The 22,179-nt window shown below is 42.4% G+C and overlaps 2 protein-coding genes across 5 annotated transcripts in view; one reads left to right on the top strand and one right to left on the bottom strand.

The window, feature by feature from the left end:
• Positions 1-151: 151 nt before the first annotated feature.
• On the bottom strand, positions 152-15,006 carry si:dkey-34d22.1 (discoidin, CUB and LCCL domain-containing protein 1). 4 transcript variants are annotated; one of them, XM_050047081.1, is made up of 15 exons: positions 14,846-15,006; positions 11,788-12,009; positions 10,294-10,431; positions 9,127-9,178; positions 8,965-9,037; positions 7,860-7,993; positions 7,693-7,730; positions 7,179-7,370; positions 5,811-5,923; positions 5,496-5,670; positions 5,292-5,384; positions 5,010-5,103; positions 4,101-4,138; positions 3,908-4,015; positions 152-1,768 (listed from the first exon to the last, which is right to left on the bottom strand). In XM_050047081.1, exons 1-15 carry the CDS (start codon positions 14,946-14,948, stop codon positions 1,335-1,337), a joined length of 2,007 nt encoding a protein of 668 aa, XP_049903038.1. In that variant the 5' UTR covers positions 14,949-15,006; the 3' UTR covers positions 152-1,334. The 4 variants fall into 4 exon arrangements, with proteins under 4 accessions (XP_049903038.1, XP_049903035.1, XP_049903036.1 ...); XM_050047078.1 differs by having other exon boundaries at positions 3,908-4,018; XM_050047079.1 differs by having other exon boundaries at positions 5,292-5,387.
• A 499-nt stretch (positions 15,007-15,505) lies between these two features.
• The window catches only part of LOC126391716 (glucocorticoid modulatory element-binding protein 1-like), an 8,064-nt gene continuing 1,390 nt past the window's right edge, over positions 15,506-22,179 (top strand). Inside the window, exons 1-7 of the mRNA XM_050046619.1 lie at positions 15,506-15,840; positions 17,032-17,174; positions 17,525-17,583; positions 18,462-18,583; positions 18,717-18,820; positions 19,355-19,539; positions 19,944-20,096. Coding sequence (XP_049902576.1) covers positions 17,050-17,174; positions 17,525-17,583; positions 18,462-18,583; positions 18,717-18,820; positions 19,355-19,539; positions 19,944-20,096 — 748 coding nt within the window. The 5' untranslated portion in view covers positions 15,506-15,840; positions 17,032-17,049. The remainder of the gene's footprint in view (positions 15,841-17,031; positions 17,175-17,524; positions 17,584-18,461; positions 18,584-18,716; positions 18,821-19,354; positions 19,540-19,943; positions 20,097-22,179) is intronic.

Here is a 22,179-nt window from a genome sequence, read left to right on the forward strand (position 1 = left end):
TATTTTCTGTCAGTGAGGACTCCAGCCGCCTGTTTGTGCAGATTCATCACTGCTACAGGCTTTAAATCTATTTTAAAACAGCCTCCTCCAACATTGCTGCTGCAATCACACACCAGGCCAACGTCTAAATTATTTTATAAAACAGTTTTTTATTGTGCCTTATTCAGCAGTGGAAAAGGTTAGCGAATTCATCGCCAAATGTGACACCACAAATCTTGTAAAAGCTTTTGTAGAAAATTAAATGACATTTTTGAGGGTGTTTTAGTAACATTTTCAGATATAACGGAGGACTAACACTGTCACCTGGTCCTTATTATATAAAATGTAAAAGGAAAAAGTACAATTTTCTATCTTCTTCCTTGCCTCTAAGCGTGGACAACAGCAGTGTCACATCAGTTTGTTTAAATGAAGTAATTTAATCTGTTTAAGACCTATACTTTCCAGACAAAAATTAAAGAACCCAATGGACTTTAGATGGAAAATTAAAGAGCACAGAGTTCATTGAAATGAAGTTGCTGTTGCCGTGGCAAAGCCTGACAAGTAACAAGGCCATGCACTAGAAATGTTTTTTAATGTTTTAATGTTTGTGTTGACCGGAGCGTTCATCCATGTAAAGGATAGTCCACCGCTGTGCCTGCTGTGCCTTTCTGTGTTAAACTGCAACCCAAGCATTTATTTTAAACCAATGTTTCTTTGTTACTATGTTATAAATAGCTGAAACTATCTGAGGCGTGAGAACCAGCAAAGACTCAATCCATTACTGTTTAAAGCTCAAGAGAGCCACCTAGTGGTTACACATAATCATAGCAACAATCTTAATCACTTTGTTACAGTGTACCATTTATAGTGCTTCTTTTTTTAAACAAAACATGTTGAAATTATACATTGTGAGTACAATGTTTTGTGAGGACAAGTAACACATTCACACCACTTCTTTGCATTAACCTGTTAAATACAATGAAGCATACATCGCTGTATGTGTTTTCTGAAAGTGCAGCTTGTGATTAAACATTTCAATAAACAGTATCTCTGAGACACGACTGAACCTGTATTTTCTTTGTGCATCACAGGACATTTCCGCTGTACAACTACACACTTCCTGGAAGGAAATACTTGGTCCGTATGGCTCTCAGATCATTGTGAGTCGCGTACCCTCGTACGTGCGTCGTGGTCCAAAGTGACTTCTCAACTTTGGGTACGTCACTCAGTCAGCGTTAGTACTCTGTGGACAGCACTGTCCAGCTTAGCGTCCACCTGAGATCACCCTAAGCTGTCCTCTGGTCCCAGCTCAGCTCAAGAGAGTCTCATTTTCTGCATGTCTGAGCTTGCTGTGATCACAAAGGCTCCTCATATGTGTGCTTCTGTGGTAAAGAGTCACATGACTTGGGCTCAGCATAGACCACACTGACCGGCCGCGGGCCATTGGCATGTACAGCAGGAGTGCAGTAGCCGTTGGATAACATCCTGTGTGAGGGGCAGTCATACTTAGTGTGGTTTGATGTTCTGGCACCAGCGTTAGGTGCTAGAGCTCCATGTGTGTTGCTGTGAACGATCCCTGTCAAAGTTGGGTGGCTGGACTCAGAGGGCTGCTCGCTGAACGGGGTGGCATACTCAGGCTCCGGGGGAAGAGGCTCGGCGTACTCTGGAAGATTGCCAGGAGTGTCATAATGGCTGAGGGCGAAGGGGGTGGTGTAGCCCTCATCTGAGGCGGGTCTGAATGTTGACCCAACCTTCTGTCCAATAGCTGCAACAGCAGGCTCTGCATAGTCTGGAATGATGATAAATCAGATGAGATTATATTTCTGTTGATGTCAGATGCAACAAATATTGGCATGGGTTGTCCACTAACCTGCCTCTAACTACTCAGTTTTAATCCAGTATTAATCTTATATATAAGCACTAATCAGCCACAAGATAAGTGAATAACATTGATTATCTTGTTACAGTGCAATGCTCTGCTGAGAAAACTTGGTTCCTCGCATTTATGTGGGTGCCACTTTAAACGCACCACCCACCAAAACACTGTTGCAGACCAAGTACACCCACTTATGGCAGCCGCTCTACACAGGACAATGCCCCACGCTACACCACAAAAACTGCTTAGGAATGGCCCGAGGAAGGTGACAAAGAGCTCAAGGATTCAACCTGGCCTCCAAATCCCCCCCGACCCCAATCTGATTGAGCACCTGCAGAATATGCTGGCACCCCAATTCACAACTCAACTGACTCAAAGGTTTCGCCACTATCACCCTGGTGCCAGGCACCACAGGACACAACCACAGGTCCTGTGTCCATGCCTCGACAAGTCAGAGGCTCCACCTTGAATCGCACTTTGCTCTGACCTGTCGAGGCATGGACAAAACCTCTGGGTTACTGAACATCCCACGGATGCTCGATTGGACTGGTAGCTGTGGAATTTGGACGCCAGGTCAACGCCTTGAGCTCTTTTTCACATTTCTCGGGCCAATCCTGAGCAGTTTTTGCGGTGCCCTGTAAACAAGCCACTCCTGTACAAAATCTTATTCTCAGTGAGTTTCCCCTGTGAGTAAAAGTTTTGTTCGATCCATCAATGTCCATTAAATAACTGTCAATATAACCAGGATTAAAGTACAATCTTTAGATGGATAGATACTTTATTCATCCCCATGGAGAAATTCTTGTATGCAGTACAAGATAAGGTGCCAACAGAAATAAATAAAGTTAAAGGTCCCTGAGTCCCTTTAAAGCTATTTGATTACCTTACAGTACCTTTAAAATGCTGTGATAAAATTCTAAACTTAAGGCTGACCCATTTACATTCTCCCAAGCCTCCGCATAGCTAAGCTGAGTGAACCTTGAGCTTGAAAGGTTTTCATAGTATAGACCTACATCAAGAATGAACCTCTAGGCACATTCAAACAGGCATGTCAGAAAAGCTTAAACCATTTTCGTTCTATATCTTCAACTCTCAAAATGCCTATCAGGATCAGAGAATATAAGTATGTATAAAATATCAGGCATTTTATGAGCTACATACATACTGGTGCATCCCAGCTAACACTCCATCACTGTGATAAAAGCAATGGTATTAAATGGGTATGAAAACATCATTGCATCATCCTTTGCCAAACAGGAAATACTTTTGTAGGATCAATTTCTAATTTGCATCTTACACTGCAGGTTCTGGTGAATTCTTCTTTTTGACTGAAAAGTAGTCTCATACTAGGCCAGTGTTGAGCCTCTGCAGGAGCTGCTTGGCCACCAACAATGTCTCCTCTAACTACAGGGCTGACAGTGAAGCAATCACATCCGACCAAACCCCTACGTTTTGCCCCAGCAGAGGAGGCTGTGGTGTGGGAGGCCTAGACCTTACTCAAGGGCCCACAGGGAGCCTCGGAGCCAGAGCTATTTTAATTAGACAGGCTTTAGTGAGAGCTTTGATTGTCTTAGCTTTGACCCTGTGTCCTGTTTATCACTGGACCTCTCAGTGAAGGGCCCCCTTGCTGTGGGAGGAGACGGGGGATGCAGAGAGGGGGACTGGTGGCGGTGGTGGTGGTGGGGTAGGCTGAGCGCCCTTTATCAAGCTCCAATTAAAGGGTCCCTTTCAGAGAGGCTCCGTGGACCAAAGAAAGGAATGTTTATACTGCGTCTGGGTGATGGGCTGAGCCAGGGGAAAGAATGGACAGCCCGTGGAGAGAGCTGTTTGCCTGTCAGGCCTGGCATGAGCCCCTCAAACTGACCACTGAGGCCAGAGACTGTTAGAGCAGGAAACATGGAAGAGGGAAGGCAGAGCTCACGACTTGAGATCACCAGTAAACTCTGAATAGGCAATGAAAGAAACAGCAAAAAGGCAGCGGCTGATAATGACAGCAGAAATACAGAGGCACAGCAGGGTACTATTAAAATAAAGTTAAAAAGTATTCCTCACCATTAAGAGGAGGGTTTGGTAGAGCATCATGGACATTTCGCTCCAGAGGGTAAGAGATAAGCTCCGACTGAGGGCAGGAAAGACTCTTTGCCTGGAAACTCTGGCAGCCTACTTAACACACAAACACACAGTTAGAGGCTTTTTAACAGAGGATTTAAAATGCTGGAAAGTGACCAAAGAGCTCTTGACTTACTTGTGGGTAAGGAGTACTTCATTTGTGAATCTTTTTTCCTATATGGAGAAGAAGAGGAACACAGAAAATTATAATATACTAGAAACAGTATCTTCAGCGTGCTATGAATACTGGAGCATTACCATTAGAGCTGAAGCTATTAGTCTGTTAATTGGTCGACAGAAAATAATAGGCAACTACCTAGAGTGGAGACATACAACTTTTCAACTTTTACCTTCCTTGTGTTTTCATGTGGTATTATTGCTGGCACCGCTGTCGCAAAGACAACCAGTTGCTTTCCATTTTCCTTACAGCCTAGCCAGCTAACAACAACAACAACACAGGACACACTGCATTTTGTTTTCCACGGTTACTTCGGTTGTTTCAAGACCCGCCATTTCCGCAACTGGGGATGGTAACTGCATGGGGCTTACACCGATGCTTTTTGGTAACTGGGGTTAGCTACCGATAGCTACCAAGGAAAACAAAAGCACTATCCTCTTCCTGTTTTGGTTGCGCAAAGGTGGACGCACTTCTTTGTGCCGTAAATCAAGCCTTCATTTTGCATGGAGATCGGTGGCAGACAGAATTGCATAGTGAAAGCGAGGCTAACAGGAAACCAGTCTAATCGCAGATGATGTCATTATGATGTCATATTGTGTGATCAAATAATAAGTTAAAGCAAAAAAAAAAAAAAAACATGCCTATTTCCACTTTAAATAATTAACCATTTCAGCCATTTTCATGCAAAAATTTTAAAAATTTAGGAATAATGATTAACCATAGTATATTTGCCCTTCACTAGAAGTACTACAGCATGAATAAAATAATACATTTTAATGTATAGTGACAGTACTACATTTGTTATAAACTGTTTTCACATGAAAATAAATTGACTCTGAAAAGTTCAACAGAATTAAAATACCGTACCTTCTCTTCCACCAGACTCCCGCCATCAAACAACTGCCGCACATTATCAGGCCCAGCACCACACCCACTGCCACTATTACTGGCTGACTGGAGCCTGCAGGAACACAAGTGTCCGGGTAAGTAAACAGTTGTACAAATGTGAGGAAGGAATGCAGTTTATTGCATTGCACACACTGTTGAGTGTGAGAGAGGTATATGTGACAGTGCTGTCGTGTCTTTTTCCAAAGATAAACTGGCATTATTTCTGATTATAGACAAATGAAATTAGAAAGTGATACTCACTCAGTCTGGTCTCCACTAACACTGGGCCCTCTGTGGGGGTCGGAGTGGGGCTTGGCTCTGGTGTACCAATGTTAACTTTGATGGATGGAAATTCTGCTGGACGAGTAGCACAGGGCATCATAATATCAGGAGCACAGACATGAACTCACACTGCTTGATAGATCACGTAAACAGATTACGCTGATAAGCATTGAGAATACCCACCAGCGGCTGGGCGTGACCTTGGTGTCATCTTGGCTGCGGGACAGCCCAGAACTTGCACCTGAGCCGAAGCTCGGCCATGCCAGCTCAGTGGCTGTAGCCGGACAAACCGAGCCACCACAGGAGGGAGAAAGCTGTTCAGAACCCTGAGGTGGCCATCAGTGTAGGCCTGAAACACCTGGGAACCATAACAACCAAGTTACTCATTCACAGAGCACAACAGGAAGCCCGCAGTATGGCTCAGTCGCCATATGAGCTCTGTTGGGGCCTCAGTGAGAACCATCAAGTGAACATCAGTGAGTATGGTACAATGCATACCTTTTTTTCTCTGCTGAGAGCATCTTTGTAAAGCTTCCAAGTTTTTCTGTCCTTGCTGAAAAAAACACTGTATGATTCTATGTAGTAATCGTGTGATCCCGTTAATATTATTCCTGGAATAAACAGAACACATCTAATTTTAATTCAGCATAATAAAGTAAGAAACTGTGCACATCAAAAACAATCTGATACATGTTGTTGAAATTATGTAATATAATTTTAGCCAAGTTAAAGGAGCTGTATACAAGATTCTGAACATTAACAGAACAACAAACCACTATTTGCTGTGTAAACATAGAGTGGAGTAATGGTGTCCTGAGCAGAGGATGAAGTCACACAAACTCTGTGTGTGTTGTAATCCAAGGTTCTCTGTTCTTTGTTGTGGTAGCCGTAGTGGATGCATGTGCATGTGACTCCCTGTAAGCGTATCCCACTGGATAGCTAATCATCACCGCTATGCACTGTGCTCATACAGCGGTAACCACTGATATAGGGATAGCGTTGTTGCAGAAGCACAGCACCCACCCTCCGGTTTCCCCCAGGTAATAATGCTATTAGAACTGCTGCCATTGTTAGCACTGTTTATTGAGTTAGCACCTTTAGCTACTAGCCACCAGCTCAGCCACCTCCATGTTGTGAACCACACGCAGACTATCCTGCTCTAGACTGAATGCTAGATATGCTCTGAATGTTGCATACAGCTCTTTTTAACATTGAAAGGACAAGTCTGATGATATAGTTAAGTCACTGTCAATAAATCTCATCAAAAGACTGTATGTTTTGGGCCACTGTTTGGCATACTGTTTGACTTCCCTACCCTGTCTGTGGCCAAGCTCACTGGTTCCTACTGAAACTTTAAAAATGGTCACTAATAGGAAGTTTTGTTTTTTGAAACAGCTCCATAATTCCCTTAAAACCATTCCTAGCTAACGTTGTTCAAACAGCAATGAATAGTGTATTTGTTGGGAACTATTTTTAGTTGTGGATTAATACACATTTGTTGTCCTAAGGAGTATTTAAGGCACGATGCAATAGGATGGTGTGTGTGGGGATTGACTGATAATTACCATGACTATGTACATCTGAATTAGAGAACAGGCCAACTAATGCAACAGTGTGACTCATTGATGTGTTTTTAATAGTTCAATAGTACAATGGAGGTCAATGGCTCAGGTGACTAACCTACTGTATATCAAGCTTTGGATGAATTCATTGTTGGTTTTGGTCTTTTCATGGAATTCACTGACAATAAAACACATTATAAAATATCATCCGACTTTTCCCTTAAACAGCTTCATTTATGTATATTAAACATGCTTTTACAAATAAGCATATTTCACACAGCAATCCTAATTTTATCATTTTTACCTGTGATGATGCTTCTATCACTCAGCCCCAGCTCCACCCACGGGTTCAGATCGTGACTGTCTGCTGTCCAGGGCAGGAACTCATGGCTAGAATCCATGTTTCTGGAGGACCAGAACACTGCGTGCTCTTGGCTGTTTTTATCCCAGAAAGATGAGGCGTTTAAACCAGACACACTCAGGATGTTGTTGCAATCTGTTCAGGGACCAGAGGAAAGGATGAGAGTGGTTCATTATGTAACCCAGAGTGTCTTTATAGATAGCAGCATTAGCCACTTGACAACAAATCGTGTATACTTTACTGCAGGCCATATTTTGCAGACACTAATCACAAAGTAGTTTTATATACCATAGTGAAATGAGTAGAAGCTTATGGATGCTAGGAAGATGGTAAAATCATAAAACTGGAAAATATTACAGCATGTTATGAGAAGTGGACAGCGGGAATGTAAATAGTGTCTCATTTTTGGTAAATGGTATGCCCTTTGAAACATGTCGTGATAAATGTTATGTCATACCTTGGCTGAAGAGCAGCTTCTTTTCAGATAATGATCCCCTGTCAAACGAGGACAGTTATAAAGGTCAGTGCATCAACATCAAATCAAATATAAAGCTTAACAACGGCCGCTATGATGTAAATACGATGAATGATCTATCATTGTGAGTACAATAACAGCAGACACACGTTTTTGAAAGGATTCCATTTGCGAAGGTGGATTCATAAAGTGTAAGACTTCTCCCGCGGCTCACAGTGACACGACCTCCCAGGCTGTCAGATGCAGCTCCAGCGTGGACTGCAGACTTGCAGAGGACTGAGGTCTGAAGCAGAGGGGGCACATGGAGCACTTTCAGACATGGACCCTATTTTCCCATGTTTTTGTGTCTCACTGACTAATGGGAATAACATTTTTTGAAATTGGTCCAGCACTTGAGTGAGAGGGCTGCAGCTGGCAATGGCGAAACAAGCTGCGATTTAACCTTCTGAGACATATGCACCATCAATGTACACACACTAAAAGTGCTTGTTTTTGCCAGTGACAGGCTCAGATTGCTATTATAAGTGTGTGATAACATTATCAACAGGATCCCCACAGAGATAGAAGCTTTTGTTAAAGAGTAAGTTCCTCTTTGTTTAACCAGAATTAAAAATACTGCTGTAAAACCAACCAGACTCTATTTAAATAAACAGTCATTTAAGCATGTGTTGAACCAACATATTTTTACACCTGACTGGGTGTATTAAAGGGTTATTTCAACCAAACCAGAGTCAGCGATTGTTGGAAGAATGGAAATACGAACCAAGACAGCTTTTGTGAGTTCTAGTTAGTTTCTGTCAACTTTGAATGAAGCGCTTTTACGATGATAAAACTACTGTTTATTTAAATGGAGTCTGGTGGGTTTGGCGTTGGAAATTTCAACGCTGTTTCTGGATAAACAAAAAGGATTTTACTCTAATAAAAAGGTCCATCTCTGTAGGGATCCCTTTCACAATGTTGTCAGACACCTAAAATAATAATCTGAGCCTGTCAGTGGAAAAAACAAGCACTTTTAGTGGACGTTCATTCAGGGTGCATTTACCCCAAAAGGTTAGATTACAGCCTGTTTTTCTATTTCCAGCTGCAGCCCTCTCACTCAGTACTGGACCAAATTCAAAAATGATTGTTCCCATTAGTCACCTTTGACACAAAAACATGGGAAAATATGGTTAAAGTTGAACAAAATCAAAGTTACTTTTAAATAACTGCTCATAGGTCAAAAAAGCTTGGCCAAGTGAAATGTGGTTTACTTACATCTCTGTAACCCTGTTCGGAGTTTCCCCAAACATCTCCTGTGACATTCTTACACCCAGCAGGGCAGTACACGCTGCGAGACAGCCGAATAACATGTGAGAAACACTCTGTGTTCTACTGAAGCAGAATCTATTATGGGAAATGTAGAGGTCAACCACTTACCTCAAAAGCTGCGAGCTGGAATGAGATCCTCGTTGTAAACAAGAAATAAGATCTGTAACAACAAAACACACAGATTTATTAAAATGAACACCTCTGAGAACTTCTTTAAACTCATCTTAAATATGTATTGTGGACTTGAATAGTATTGTGTGTATCTCGGGCTTACATAATACTAAACCGCACACAAACAGACTCTGTGTGAGACGGTCTAGCATGCTGTATGTGAGCTATATTAGGGGATGAGCGGTCATCGCTGTTGATGTGACTGAGCCCTTTGTTACTGCGACTTTGTCACAGTTCACGAGTACAGTGGATGGTCCTCGTGTGATCACAATTAACAGACAGTGGCTTGTATGTCTGAGCATGGGCTTAGCTCCAGACAGTGGCAGATTTCATAAACAACTCTGGAAAAAACAGGAAACTATGATACATACAATACAGTGCAGATTACTTCACCCAGAGAAAAGGAAATTATCTCTAAGTATAGACTAGCATTCAGACAAACAAGTCCACATGGTTATTAAAATGGGACACAGGAAGAACCTCAGCCATTGTGTCATTGTCTAATTGAATCTGCACTGTCCAGAAACATTGAAGCATCTATGTGGACACATTGGTAGAGAAATATGTGGACTTAATAACTGCTAAATTAACAGCCTCTGGGGGTTGTGACAAACATAGGATGGTAGTGGGCTCGCAGTGGTTAATGGGGTGATGAGGAGGAGGGGGAGGGAAGGAGAAATCCAGCCACTCCAAGCAACAGACTGAAGCCTGAGGCCTCACTCCATTCAGCCTGAGAGAAGGAGGCCGACTCGGGCTTTCTGAGCAAACACGCCACAGCAAAGATAGCGATGGAGGATGAATGCCAATAAGAAGTGACTCACAGCCGCACATCAACACCCAATACACAAGGACAAATATTCAAACAGACGCTGGTGTTAAAATTACACCAGTGCAAACTTGTAAATGAGCAAATTTGAGAAATTCAATTCAAACTATGAATCAGGCTTTTGTGCTGCTGAGCAATGTGCTGTTTGTGCTCAGCTACAACACAAACAGAGCAGCGCTGTAAGCACAGATGCTGGTAAAAAACAACAACATTTACATACTTATTATAACCACGTAAGCACTTCACAAACAGTAATCAACCAGTTACGGATGTCTTACCTGGATACTGGTCTGTGGCATAGGACAGAAGAAACCCCCGTCCAGAGCGGTGTGGGCCTGATCTGAAGGTTATTATCACTTCATTGCTTGTGAGGGTCACATTCTTCTGCGATGCATCAAGCTTCCCACACACTGGACCTGCGAACACGCAGACCCACAAACATCGTCAGCCCATTTGTCAGCAACAGATGTCGATGATTTAAAATAAATCACAAGGAAATTCCATTTTGTGTTGATTTTGGTGGGCCCTGAGAATAAAAAGCTTTAGTATTTCCCAGAATGAAGACTCGTTTCTTTTAGCAACACCTCTTTGTGTCATAAAGCTCTTCATCTGGCTTGTGCGTGCATTTGTTTTTGAAGTAGGGCTGCACAATTAATCGTGTATGTTAATCGTAAATGTCAAAACATACGATTATAAATGAAGCATTCTGGTGCTACAGAGAGACCTCTGTCTACAAATCATATTCCACACATAAAGGGAATATGCTTGTTTGGTACAGACCCCAGCAAAAATCCCATCATCATCATTTCTTAAATATTTTTCAGTGAAAATTAAATGAAAAAATGACAGTTTCCACTAAAAAGTTGCAATATCTGCTCTCAATGTCCCTTTCAGATTTGTTTGGTCAATTCTTGTCTTTTTTCTTCACTGATCCTGCCCCAGTATCAGCCGTAACCACAAAATATAACTTCAAACATTGCATTATCTAAAGAAAAATCTCCTTCTGCTTCCTTTTAACTGGCTAACGTATTACCCACTGTGAAACTTTTCCTGAGAAAATGTAAACCTGGGCTCTTGTGGTCTGTGTGCTGTAAACAGTTTGGTCTGATTTAGCAGAAAATCAAACCCAGGAACAGGATTTAGGATTAACTATACAGAAACAGCCAATCTTCTCGCTGATGGCAGTTTGCTTATGTAGGTCACAAAGAGACATCAGTATTAAATTGGGACAGTTTCATAACCTGTTAAAAACCCCTTGTAGCTGCTTTAACTCCACTAGCGTTATCCTGTCACCTTCGTATCCCACACCAATAACTGTTAGGTAAAGAGCAGAGCCACACAGACTGCATGTAAGAACACTTCTCCAGCAGAGACAGTTAAATAAAAATCATGAGCCAGGTTGTGAGGAATCCAATAATAAACACAAAAGGCATGAATCCTGAAACACTCAGCCCTCATTTTTGGGGCCCTGTCAAAATTTTATGCCCTCAAGACACGACTTGATACACCTGGTTGGAGAACGTGCATGTGTCTGTTGCGCTGTTGCGAAATTGGGTTTGTCTCTTCTGTCAATGTGTCAAAGGAATGGCATGCCTTGTGTGTAATCCACAATCATAGCTGGGAGAACATCAACGTTAAAAGTCTATCAGCAGGTATTTTGAGAAAAGAACTGATGCAGGAGACAGAGGTGCACTTCTAGATACAGTGATCAAACATCAACCCGAGGTGCTTTTTAAAACACACTGTATTCCACCAGCGGTGAACAAGCTTACCCAGAATGCGTTCTCCGCTCTTGCCTGTGATCACAAGAGAGCCATTCCCGCAGTCCGGACTGCTCTCAACGTCAAAATCCCCAAACAGCAGTCGCAACGTTTGCCCCTCTGACACTCGAAGCCTCCACTTACACCAGGCGTTGCTGGGGTAGGTGCCTGGATAGTTCTGAGAGGCCAATGTGCCCGACTCTGTGCCCAGCAGTGTATGTCCACAGCCATCACCTGGAATAATAAACAGTAATTCGCTGTTGAGAGATTATGTCTCAATTCAGCAAAGTCAATAACTGTTAATTAAAAACCTATTTCTCCATATTATGTTTGCCTGTAATAATTTAAGTGAGCTGTATGTTCCTTATGACTAAACCTATTGGATGGTGGTATTTATCATGTAAACAGTTTTGGTGAGGATGGCAGAGAATAAGCAACCCTAGAGGGATACAATCTGAGCGGCACCCCTTGACCTAAAAGCTAGTGTATGGAAACATTCTGGCTTCCATCTTCCATTTATTACTACTATTGTATTAATAAAAGATAATGTAAGTAAATTCATCTGTTTATTTGATTTGACATTTATAAGTGTGAATCATTCTGTTTAAAAGTAACAAATAATAACACAGTGAGAAAACGAATGTTGATTGTTTTACAGTTGCATCATAGGCATCTGATTCAGCATTTAATCATGAGTGTAGAGTAGCAAATATAGAAAAATGACCCAATGGTCATTCTTTCATTCTTCGGTTCATTCTTACTAGCATGACTTTAAAATAGTTACACAAATATCAAATGTTTTGCCTATTAATCATCTGAAGATTGACTAATTTATTAATTGCCAAACTGCTGTAGTCGTAAAGTGTAATGTCAGTCTTGTTTACAGGTACTAACATGAATTATGTCTCACAAAGCTGGTGGATATTAAAGTATTTTATAACTAATAAGTTTCACTTCTTAAACATCTGTGCCAGGCAAAGAGTTAGAGAGCTGAGCACCCCAAGCTTAAATAAAGCCAGAAACACATAACCGCAGACAGTTTCACCATTAATTGTCTGACTTAATACACAGAATATTAAGGGCTTTGTTAATGCATCATTTCAGGACAGATGACTAATACGTCTCTTCTGGACATGCACAGCAGACTAGGGCATGTTTATACTCTTCTGATCATAACAGTGAGATGACACACACGTCTATGATGGAAATACTCCAAACACTACGACCTTTAGTTTTATTTTACGCAACACTTTACTCATGAACACTGTTTTTCTCAAATGTTGATTAATTACATCCTCTGACCTGTGGTTGCCGTGACTAACACTTAAACTGGAACGGAAAACATAAATATTTAGATCCTCTTACATCCCCGTGGGTCAGAGAAAATAAATGAGTCAATTCCCACAGTGGTCATACAGAGATAAGTGCTGTGGGGGCGGCAGGCTCAAACCCTACCACCAAAATGTCAAGTCATGACGTGTTCCGAGAATGGTCAAAACTTGAAAAAGGCACCAGGGTCCATCTGAGCCTACGCATCCTCCATGTCCTTGACTTCCTTTTAAGGCTTCTGGAGGTTTGTTGAGGGGAAACAGGAGGATAACCTTCCACTCACCCTGTGTCACACACATCCTGCACCACACCAGCCGTTTCCCTACTTCCCGACAGCTCTTCAGCTCCTCATACCATAAACCTTTGGATGTTATTGCCCCTCCTCAAGTCCCCAGAGGATTCCCTGGAAATGCGACTGCAATGTACTGTAACCGTGGGCAACAGAGCATGGATCTGTCACCTTCCTGTGGGAAGCCACAGAGGCTGCAGTGCTGGGGAAGTTCTGGGTGGCCGGTAATCTCCCCCCTGCTCACTGAACCCTTTTGCTCACAGTCTGTCTCCAGTCCTGTCTGTTTCTGGTTTCACACAGAGACTGATATGTGTTTGGCCTGTTCTGACCAGTTTAGAAAATTTAGAAAATGAATTACAGAAGAGTCAAACTGGGTGGCAGGATAGCAGACAGTCAATCAAATGCAGCCCGGCTACATTGTTTTTTCCACTTGGGGCTTAACTGGCAGGTCTTCACAGGTCCACACAAGCAGACAGGATGTTCACCTGTGCTACCTGTCACTACATTGCCTTATCCTGTCTTGTGTGTCAATCACAACGTTACAACACTGTGGCTGAAAAGTTTCATCCCATACCTAAGCCCCACCGAAGCTCTCTGCATACTTTCCAGAAAGCAAAACGTGATTCAGAATAAATAATTGACCCTGGACTTAATCATCTTCCGATGTGAGGAAACCAAATCCCCAGAGACAGACAAACATCGACAAAAAAGATTAGTGGTGTGGCTGAGTGTTGTAGTCACAGCCTGAGGGGCAGTAAATTGCTTTTCTATCAGTCTGTGTGTATGCAAGGTCACTGTGATTCATACTGCACATGGACTTGTCTGCTGTTGTGTTAAAACCTGTGGGAAAGGTAAGCTGCAAGCTGGGATCAGTAGGTAAACATGCACAGGGGAAGAGTATGTAAAGAATGCTACCATGACATCACATGGTCGACCTTTGCGCCTATTTCAATTTCACATACAGTATTATTGCAGTGACCAAAACACAAATATTATTATAGTTAGACTCATTGAGGTTTCTTGTGGTTCATATCATAAAAGTAGAATTGATAGCAGAACATATTTATATACAGTTAGGACTCATTTCAAGCCCAGGTAATGGTGATATCAGTTAGCATATTAGTTGCTCATGTGTAATTAAGCCAACGACAGCAGGGCGTTTAAGATAACGTTAATGACTTTTTTTTAAGAAGGATGCAAAGGTTGTTTTAAAGCCTGCTGGTCATTGGTGCTTGTCGCACTTCTGCCAGTGCTTTAAGACGAAGTTATTACATGCTATTAAGTTAAAATAAACTCGCAGTTAATGTGTTTTTAGCTGTTAATGTGCAAAAGTCACGTTAAGCTAGCAGCCGTTGTATCTTAGTAACAACAGCTAACAAGATGTTTAGAATAAAGTCTCGCGACACATCCTTTATCTTATCCAAACCGTCAACAAAATAAGTTTTTCCTTACCCTCCTGGCCGTGAACACCGACGGAACACACGCTAAAAGTGATCCAGAAACCGGCTACAAGAGACTTCACAGCATCCCGGATGTTTTTGCACTTTGCCAGCATGATTTCCAGAGCTCCGCGTGAGAAAAGTAAGGTGCAAGCCCGGACGGCTCGAGCTTCAATCTGGCCTCGGTAAAAAAGTTATAGTGCAAAGTACTGGCTATTTACTATTGGCCGCGAGACTCAGACTCGACCTCTCATTGGTTGTCAGCGACTGCCAATCAAAGAATCCCAAACATTCCATTCCCATATAAGGGGTGGGCTGATTGGTAGGTGTGTGCTGATCTGAGACCAGCCGTTGGCGGTAATACTAATGATTTACTGCCGTCTGGTTATATGGCAGCACTGAACCAGGAGCGCAGATTGCTTTGTTCTTCTTCAGGGGCTACTTTCCTGAGTCAAACGGTTAAATGCTGCGTTCAAACACCTTTTATAGTTAAAACCAACAGAAGTATCTTGTCTGTGACACACCTTCATCACTTTAATTAAACAAGTGCAAACGCCGCCACCTGCTGGTGAAACGCAGGCAACAACAAAAACACAGCACGCAACTGTTCTGTGTATCATTTATTGTATGACAAACACAATTAGGCCACACAAGTGGCACCCGAAACACCGCGGCGTTGTTAACACACAAACGCACCACTAGAGAGAACGTCTGTTAAAACACGTCCATGACTTCCTTTAGGATAAAAACACATTAGTGAAGGTTTCAGTCTTGCAGCATATGAGGCACTATGGCTCTGAGGTAACTCTAACCAAGCCGTGCCTCGCACATAAGAGCAGTTTGACCGATTTACACATCGCGTGCGAACTAACCGCTTCTCGTGACAGCGGGACAGATGCTTCTCAGGCAAATGCTGCCTTCACTGCAGGAAGTGTAACGAAGCAGCACGGCGCATGCTCTCGTGCCTCTCTGACAAGCGGAGGATGAACTATCCGCTGCTGTAAAACGGTGAGTAAAACTATTACAGTGATCTTTAAAGTAGCAGGTTGTGTGATTTTAGAGTTTTAGGGGTAGACCCGGTGGGTTTTTCTGCACCCTCTGTGGGACAGGAGCGCGCCGTCGCACCGTTGTTGTCCGGGGTGTGCGTGCTGCCGCACCGACAGACGTCAGTTTGAGTGGGTGAAGGAGGGTGAGAAAGGCACGCAACTGTCCGTGTAGGAGTTAGTTATCCAACAGGGGCGACTTAATACAGTGTGGAATATGCTGATAAATGTAATGTAGTCTGCACTTCACTGCACTGAAGGTTGTTTTGTTTCTTTACTATGGAATTAACCTCACAGACAGTTTGTTCATGTCTCCTTTATTCCTCTCTGTGCTGTTGTTATTGTCGCCAAGTGAATGTAACGCCTCAGCTGCTGCTTGTGGAGGACTGAAAGAATATTTTGGACAGCAGAGAATAAACGCAGCAACACTTTATTATTTGATATTCTGTAATCATTTAAGGATATCATATTTCTTTTCCTCCATTTTCTAATGCTCATAGACAGTAGTTCAGTGGACACTTTAATGACATTTGACCCATCTAAATTTAGTTTATGACATCTATATTTCCAGTAATTAAGGATCTTATCCTTCATAATGTTAAGTGTAACCTTTTTAGAAACTGTACAGGATTAGCTCCATACTTGACATCATGACTGCAGTCACAAAAAATAGCTGACTCTGGAGAGTGATGTCAAGTGGGATTTAACAATTTGCTAATAATTTCAACAGGTCTTTTATTGGTAACATACTTGTGACTAAATAAAAGGCCCAAATGCCACAAGGTTGGACAAACAAACAAAGTGCTGATATGATTTAATTTGAGAATTTTACTCCAATATATATATTCACTGCTGCACCATTTTTACACTTCTGACCTCACACCCCAGGTTGTAGTCAAACCTATAAGCTTTTGTCCCATCATCAAGGACATTCATGTACATCCTCAACGGCACTATAAGCACCAAGGCCTGCCCATGCAAGGATTATGTCATTTTAAGCCCAGTATGGATTCATTTCCATGACAGTTGCATGCCAGAAAAGACAGTTGGGGGGGAGGCTTTCATTGACTTGTGTGTGCATTAAATGGCATCACTGCATGCATGTGTGTGTGTGATCTGGATGCTAACATGCGTGCTTGGCCTTCCCTGCGTGCAGCTCTGTGGGGAGGGGGTGATGGCGGGTGCTGAGGTCACCGTGTCTTCAGGGGATCTCATGACGGTGAAGGAGGAGGAAGGGGAGTCCAGTGGCAACAACCATAAGACTCAAGTCATCCTGCACCTGCAGCCCATCCTGCACGGGTAACGTGGCTTATATCGTGAAAGGGCCAAGTGATGTTTTGCATTTGCTGTGAGACACAATAGAGGGGCTAATGTAAATGTATAGACAGATTTTTATCATGATATTTTTTCTTTAGTAAATTTTATAGCATAATTCTACATCACTGCTACTGATTCCAGGCTTAAGTCAAAGAATACATTATACTGAGAATGTTAAAAGCACTTAATATTCTTAAAGCACTTAAAGTAAGAGCACTTAAATTTTTTTAAAAAAGGGTAAATATATAAAAGCTATGCTGTTAAATTCAGAACCCTCAGCTTGCATGAAATGATTATTCTGTTAAATGTGTGAGTTCTGTCGCCCTCTGCAGGATAAACGACGACATTGCTGACACTGGCACGACAGTCTTGGCCATAGAGACACATCATGGTACGTGACACAGAGACGTTTCCCTTCACTAGAATGGGAATAGATGAGATTTTATTGATATCAATGCTATTGTCCAATCTGCTTATTGGTCCGATTCATTATTGATTGCCTTATTGATTCCTGATCAATTTACTGTGTGGAAAAAAAATAGGCCAACACAGGTTTTCAGCATCAACACAGCTGTTTGAGTCTGACTACAGTAAAGATGAAATGAGAGATTATTTGTACAGCATTCATTTTCATTTAGATTTTTTCAGTCAAAGGAAAAATCTGTTTTAATGTTGTTATTACATAGAACTCCTGGCTTAGTTTGGAAGCCGTGGCACTCATGTAGAGTGTCAAATAAATGGCTTTCCTGGGATTTCTTAGGAATTTAAAAAATATGTTTCAGTATGTTGCTGGTATTTCCACCCTGACTTGAAACTGTTATTTAACAGATGTTACAAGCAGCACTGTTGTCATCTTTATTTGTGAAATGAAGCCACGCATTGGATCGTTTCTTCGTCTTGCCGTGACTTGTTCTTGTGCAGGTTTACAGCAGTCTAGACACATGAGCTTGACGTCATTGTTTTGCATTGCGTAACTGTCAGAAATACCTGCCGGCATCGATAAAAGGAATTGATATGCTTGGTGGCATATGATTCCAGTGGATCAAACAATTCGAAACCTGTTCTCAATTCCCATCCCGACCCCTCGCCCCTTACATTGAACTACAACAGGAGGGTATTCCTGTGAACATTATGCATTAAGCAATCCTACTTTGCTGGTACAGTATACTAAGTTATACTCTGATTAATGAATGCATTGCTCTGCTGTTGAGTGTATAATACAATTCCACACATTTGCAAGTGGTTTTTTTTTTGGCTTGTGATTGATAGAAGACAGTAAAGCAGAAGGAGAGGAGATCGAGTACGGCTACCCCATCACCTGTGGAGACAGCCGTGCGGTTCTACTCTTTAAGAAGTTTGTGTGCCCTGGGATCAACGTCAGATGTGTCAAAGTAAGTTGACTTAGTTAAACCTTCCTCGCACATTTTCCTCACATCCTGTCTGCCATATCTGCCTCATACCGCTCTCCACGTACTTATGATAGCTATCATGAGCATACATTTGTGCTGTCTTCCTCTCTTACAGTTTAATGACCAGCTCATCAGTCCCAAGCAGTTTGTCCACCTGGCAGGGAAAGCCACTCTTAAGGACTGGAAACGGGCCATCAGACTGGGAGGGGTAATGCTCAGGTAGACTTGTGGGAAACAAAAAGAAAAAACCACTACGTCTCTGACGGTCCTCTTCCTCATAGCTGCTGACTGATGCTAACTGTTAATCTGCATGACCTTTAATTACTTTGTTGCACTGGGGTTAAAGTGTCAGACAAACACCTCAATCAAATGAAGTCAACAGCATATCTCATGCGTATAATTTGCACTTGCGTGGAGTCTGTCTGCGCTGGGGTTTGCCGGTACATTCCAGAGGTAGTTGGTAAGCAGCATTATTATGATAGCAGGATCAAATAACATGCAGGCAAGCTGCTGAGTGAAACTTCTCACCCCTTTATCGTGTTTGCACTTGTTCTTGGTGTTACTGTGAGTCAATATACCAACTCAATAGGCAATATCTGCTCTTTTCATCTCCATTCCCCCAGAGGTCAGACCGATGGGCTTTGTGTCAAACAAACCTCTGGAAAGCCACCGAGACTGTTCAACAAATTCAATCCACACTTTTCTCAGATACTCCGTAGTGTTCTTTTAACTCGCCTCTCCCCCCCCTCGCAGGAAAATGATGGACTCCGGCCAGATAGATTTCTACCAGCATGACACGGTGTGCAGCAACACCTGCCGCAGCACTAAATTTGATGTGCTGATCAACAGCACGCGGCTTCCTCCGGGGACCTCGGTGCAGCCGAGCCCGTCATGTCTGGCTCTTGACCTTGTTGGAGGACAGGTGCCTCCCCTGACAGGTAGATTTTAGTTGGCATTTACAGTTTAATGTTTTTTTCTCCCACATATGCTTCAGCTGCTGTTTTTTTATAACATGATTGAGATGATGCAGACAGAAACCTTCAAAGCCACCTGGATATGATTTCTCTGCCATGGTGAAACATGAATAGTAATTTCTGACACATGCTTTTGGAGCTCAAGGACAATAAGGAATTAGGGAATGAGCATTAAGAGCAGTTAGATACCGTTTAATCAGCGCACCAGTTTCCTTACTGAGCAACCACTGAACAGAAAAATGTAATAATCTCAGAAAAAAACAATTGGATTTCCTTGGCAGTCTTCCCTCTGCCTACTCATGTTCGCTGGTAATATGATATGTTTATGCACTCTATTTACAGTATATCCCTTTTTGTGGTTATTTCAGGGGAGGCTGTACATGATGCAGCAGAGGTAGAGGAGCCTGTGGAGGAGAAGTTCAGTGCAGCAGCAGATTGGAGCCCTGGTGCGGCCCGCAATGTGAATCCCACAACAGCAAACGGACATGCTGTGAAGAGAAAGAGGGCTGACACACCTCCTGGTAAATATAATAAAAGGATATATGAGTGCTTGTTAAACAAACTGAACAGGGTGAGGAGGAGTGGGTGTGCAGGAGAAGACTCAGAGATGGGTGGGCTGACAGGACAAATATTGATTGTTAAAGCTAAATCCATGAACATATGTTTTGACATTTCACAAAACAAGAAGATAAAAGCGCTGTTTATACTTCAGCCTTATTTAGCATCCACTGGGTCATGAGTGATACAAATAATTATCATCTAACTGCATTGTTTCTGCACAATTATTAGTAGCTGCTTTGAACCGGCAACAGAGGGCTTCATGCATTTACTGATGGACCTGCACTTGCACGCTATCCTCCGACACTGCAAGAAACTCACCTGCAGCTTTTATAGGAGCTGCCACATGGCTATAAGTTCAGTTTAATGGCTGTGTAATCCAGTGGTATACTGTTATAGTTCTGTGTTGGCACAAGGAAGTCACGTGTCTCCCCGCCACACGTCTATCAAGTGATATGCTATGACCTCCACTTTGAACTCATGGAAGATGCATTTGCTTCTGGTATTAACCACTTTGTCAGCTGGTTCAAGGGCAACGTCCTGGAGGTAAATTTGGAAAGTTTATAAGATGCCTTTTTATTATTGGAGGAGACACAGGCTCAGCTCACTGACCTTCAGTCCTCCAGAGGCCACGCTTTCGTGAGCCATGTCCTTTACACTGTCCTTTAAATGAGGCGGATGTTAATTTGCACCAGTGTGTCCTGGTGGATGAAAATGTTAACTGATGAGGAAAAGAAATGCAATGTTCAGACACAGTCAGTCTTTGCATGAATAATAAATGACAAAACAGCAGACAAACAATGACAGCTGTGCATATTAAAGAAATACTTCACCCACAAAATGACCATTTGTATATTAATTAGTCACACCGTGTTACCTTGAATTCGTTAATAAAACTTTGTTTTTCTGGCATGCCTCCACAGTGAACAAAGAGTCCAAAAATGGCGGACATGCTTCATTATAATAACCGCAAAACTATATCCAAACAGCCGTTTACAAACTCTCACACAACTTGTGCAGTATAAGTCTTATGCTCAGTACTTCCCAAATACATGCATTTTCACCCGAACCTTACTATGTAAAACACTTCTGCATAAACAGTCTCACACGGCTCAGCAACTCAGTGCTTCCGCATTCGCACTGCTCATATGCGAAAGTGTTTTAAATGGTAAGGTTTTAGTGAAAAAGCATGTGTTTGGGAAGTACTGAGAGCACGACTGGATATATGACACTTGGATTATACTGTACAAGTTGTGTGAGAATTTGTAAACAGATGTTTTAATACAACATATCGTCATACAATGATTTGACGGATAGCCTACAAATTAGCGCCCCAGGAATGACGTTTTGCATCTAACGTAGGCTGAGCCCAGCCAGCCTTAGAGGTAGGGTAATGAGCTCGTTAGAGGTGTTCCAGGTACGTCCCAGGTAGGAGGCCTCGGGGTAGATCCTTACATCATGGAAGGATTACATATCTCATCTGTTCTGGGAACACCTTGGGGTCTGCCAGGAGGAGCTGGAAAACGTTGCTGGGTACAGGGACGTCTGGGGTGCTTTGCTTGGCCTGCTGCATAAGCAGATGAAAATGGACGGATGTACTTAATGTAGGTTAGGTTACATAGGTTAGGTTTAGGATAATAAAATGACTGTGGTTAGGGTTAGGAAAAGGAACATGACGCCAAATCTTAGAATAACTCCAAGTTCACTTAATCACCTGTCTCCTGGAGAAAGTCCTGAGTTTTGTGACACATCCACCATCACAGCCTGCCTCCTTATGGGGACCACTTCCTTCTTTACTGCCGTCAGTGCAGCGGTCACATGATTGCAGCCTTCCTTAATACATGGGTTACACACAAGTTACTGGCCCATGATTATGTAGGATACAGATTTTGATGCATTACTTGCTGTAGGAATACATACAAACAGTACTCAAGAACAGCCTTTTTGATGTACTGTAGTTTATGCTGTTGTTAAAGGTGGTCCCCTTTTTCTTCAATCCATTAAGAATGGTCATCGTGGAGGCATGTGAGAAAAGTTTTCTTAACA

This window comes from Epinephelus moara, chromosome 6, assembly GCF_006386435.1.
Source record: "Epinephelus moara isolate mb chromosome 6, YSFRI_EMoa_1.0, whole genome shotgun sequence".
NCBI classification, from domain to species: domain Eukaryota; kingdom Metazoa; phylum Chordata; class Actinopteri; order Perciformes; family Serranidae; genus Epinephelus; species Epinephelus moara.

What these genes read in the sequence shown, in the direction of transcription:
- si:dkey-34d22.1 (XM_050047077.1), bottom strand. Translation starts at nt 14,948, where the DNA reads ATGCTGGCAAAGTGCAAAAACATCCGGGATGCTGTGAAGTCTCTTGTA. An exon ending in CTCTCAGCAGAGAAAAAAAG is followed by an intron (nt 5,671 to 5,810) that starts GTATGCATTGTA and finishes TATGGTTCCCAG; the next exon opens with GTGTTTCAGGCCTACACTGA. An exon ending in GGAGTCTGGTGGAAGAGAAG is followed by an intron (nt 4,139 to 5,009) that starts GTACGGTATTTT and finishes TTCTCCATATAG; the next exon opens with GAAAAAAGATTCACAAATGA.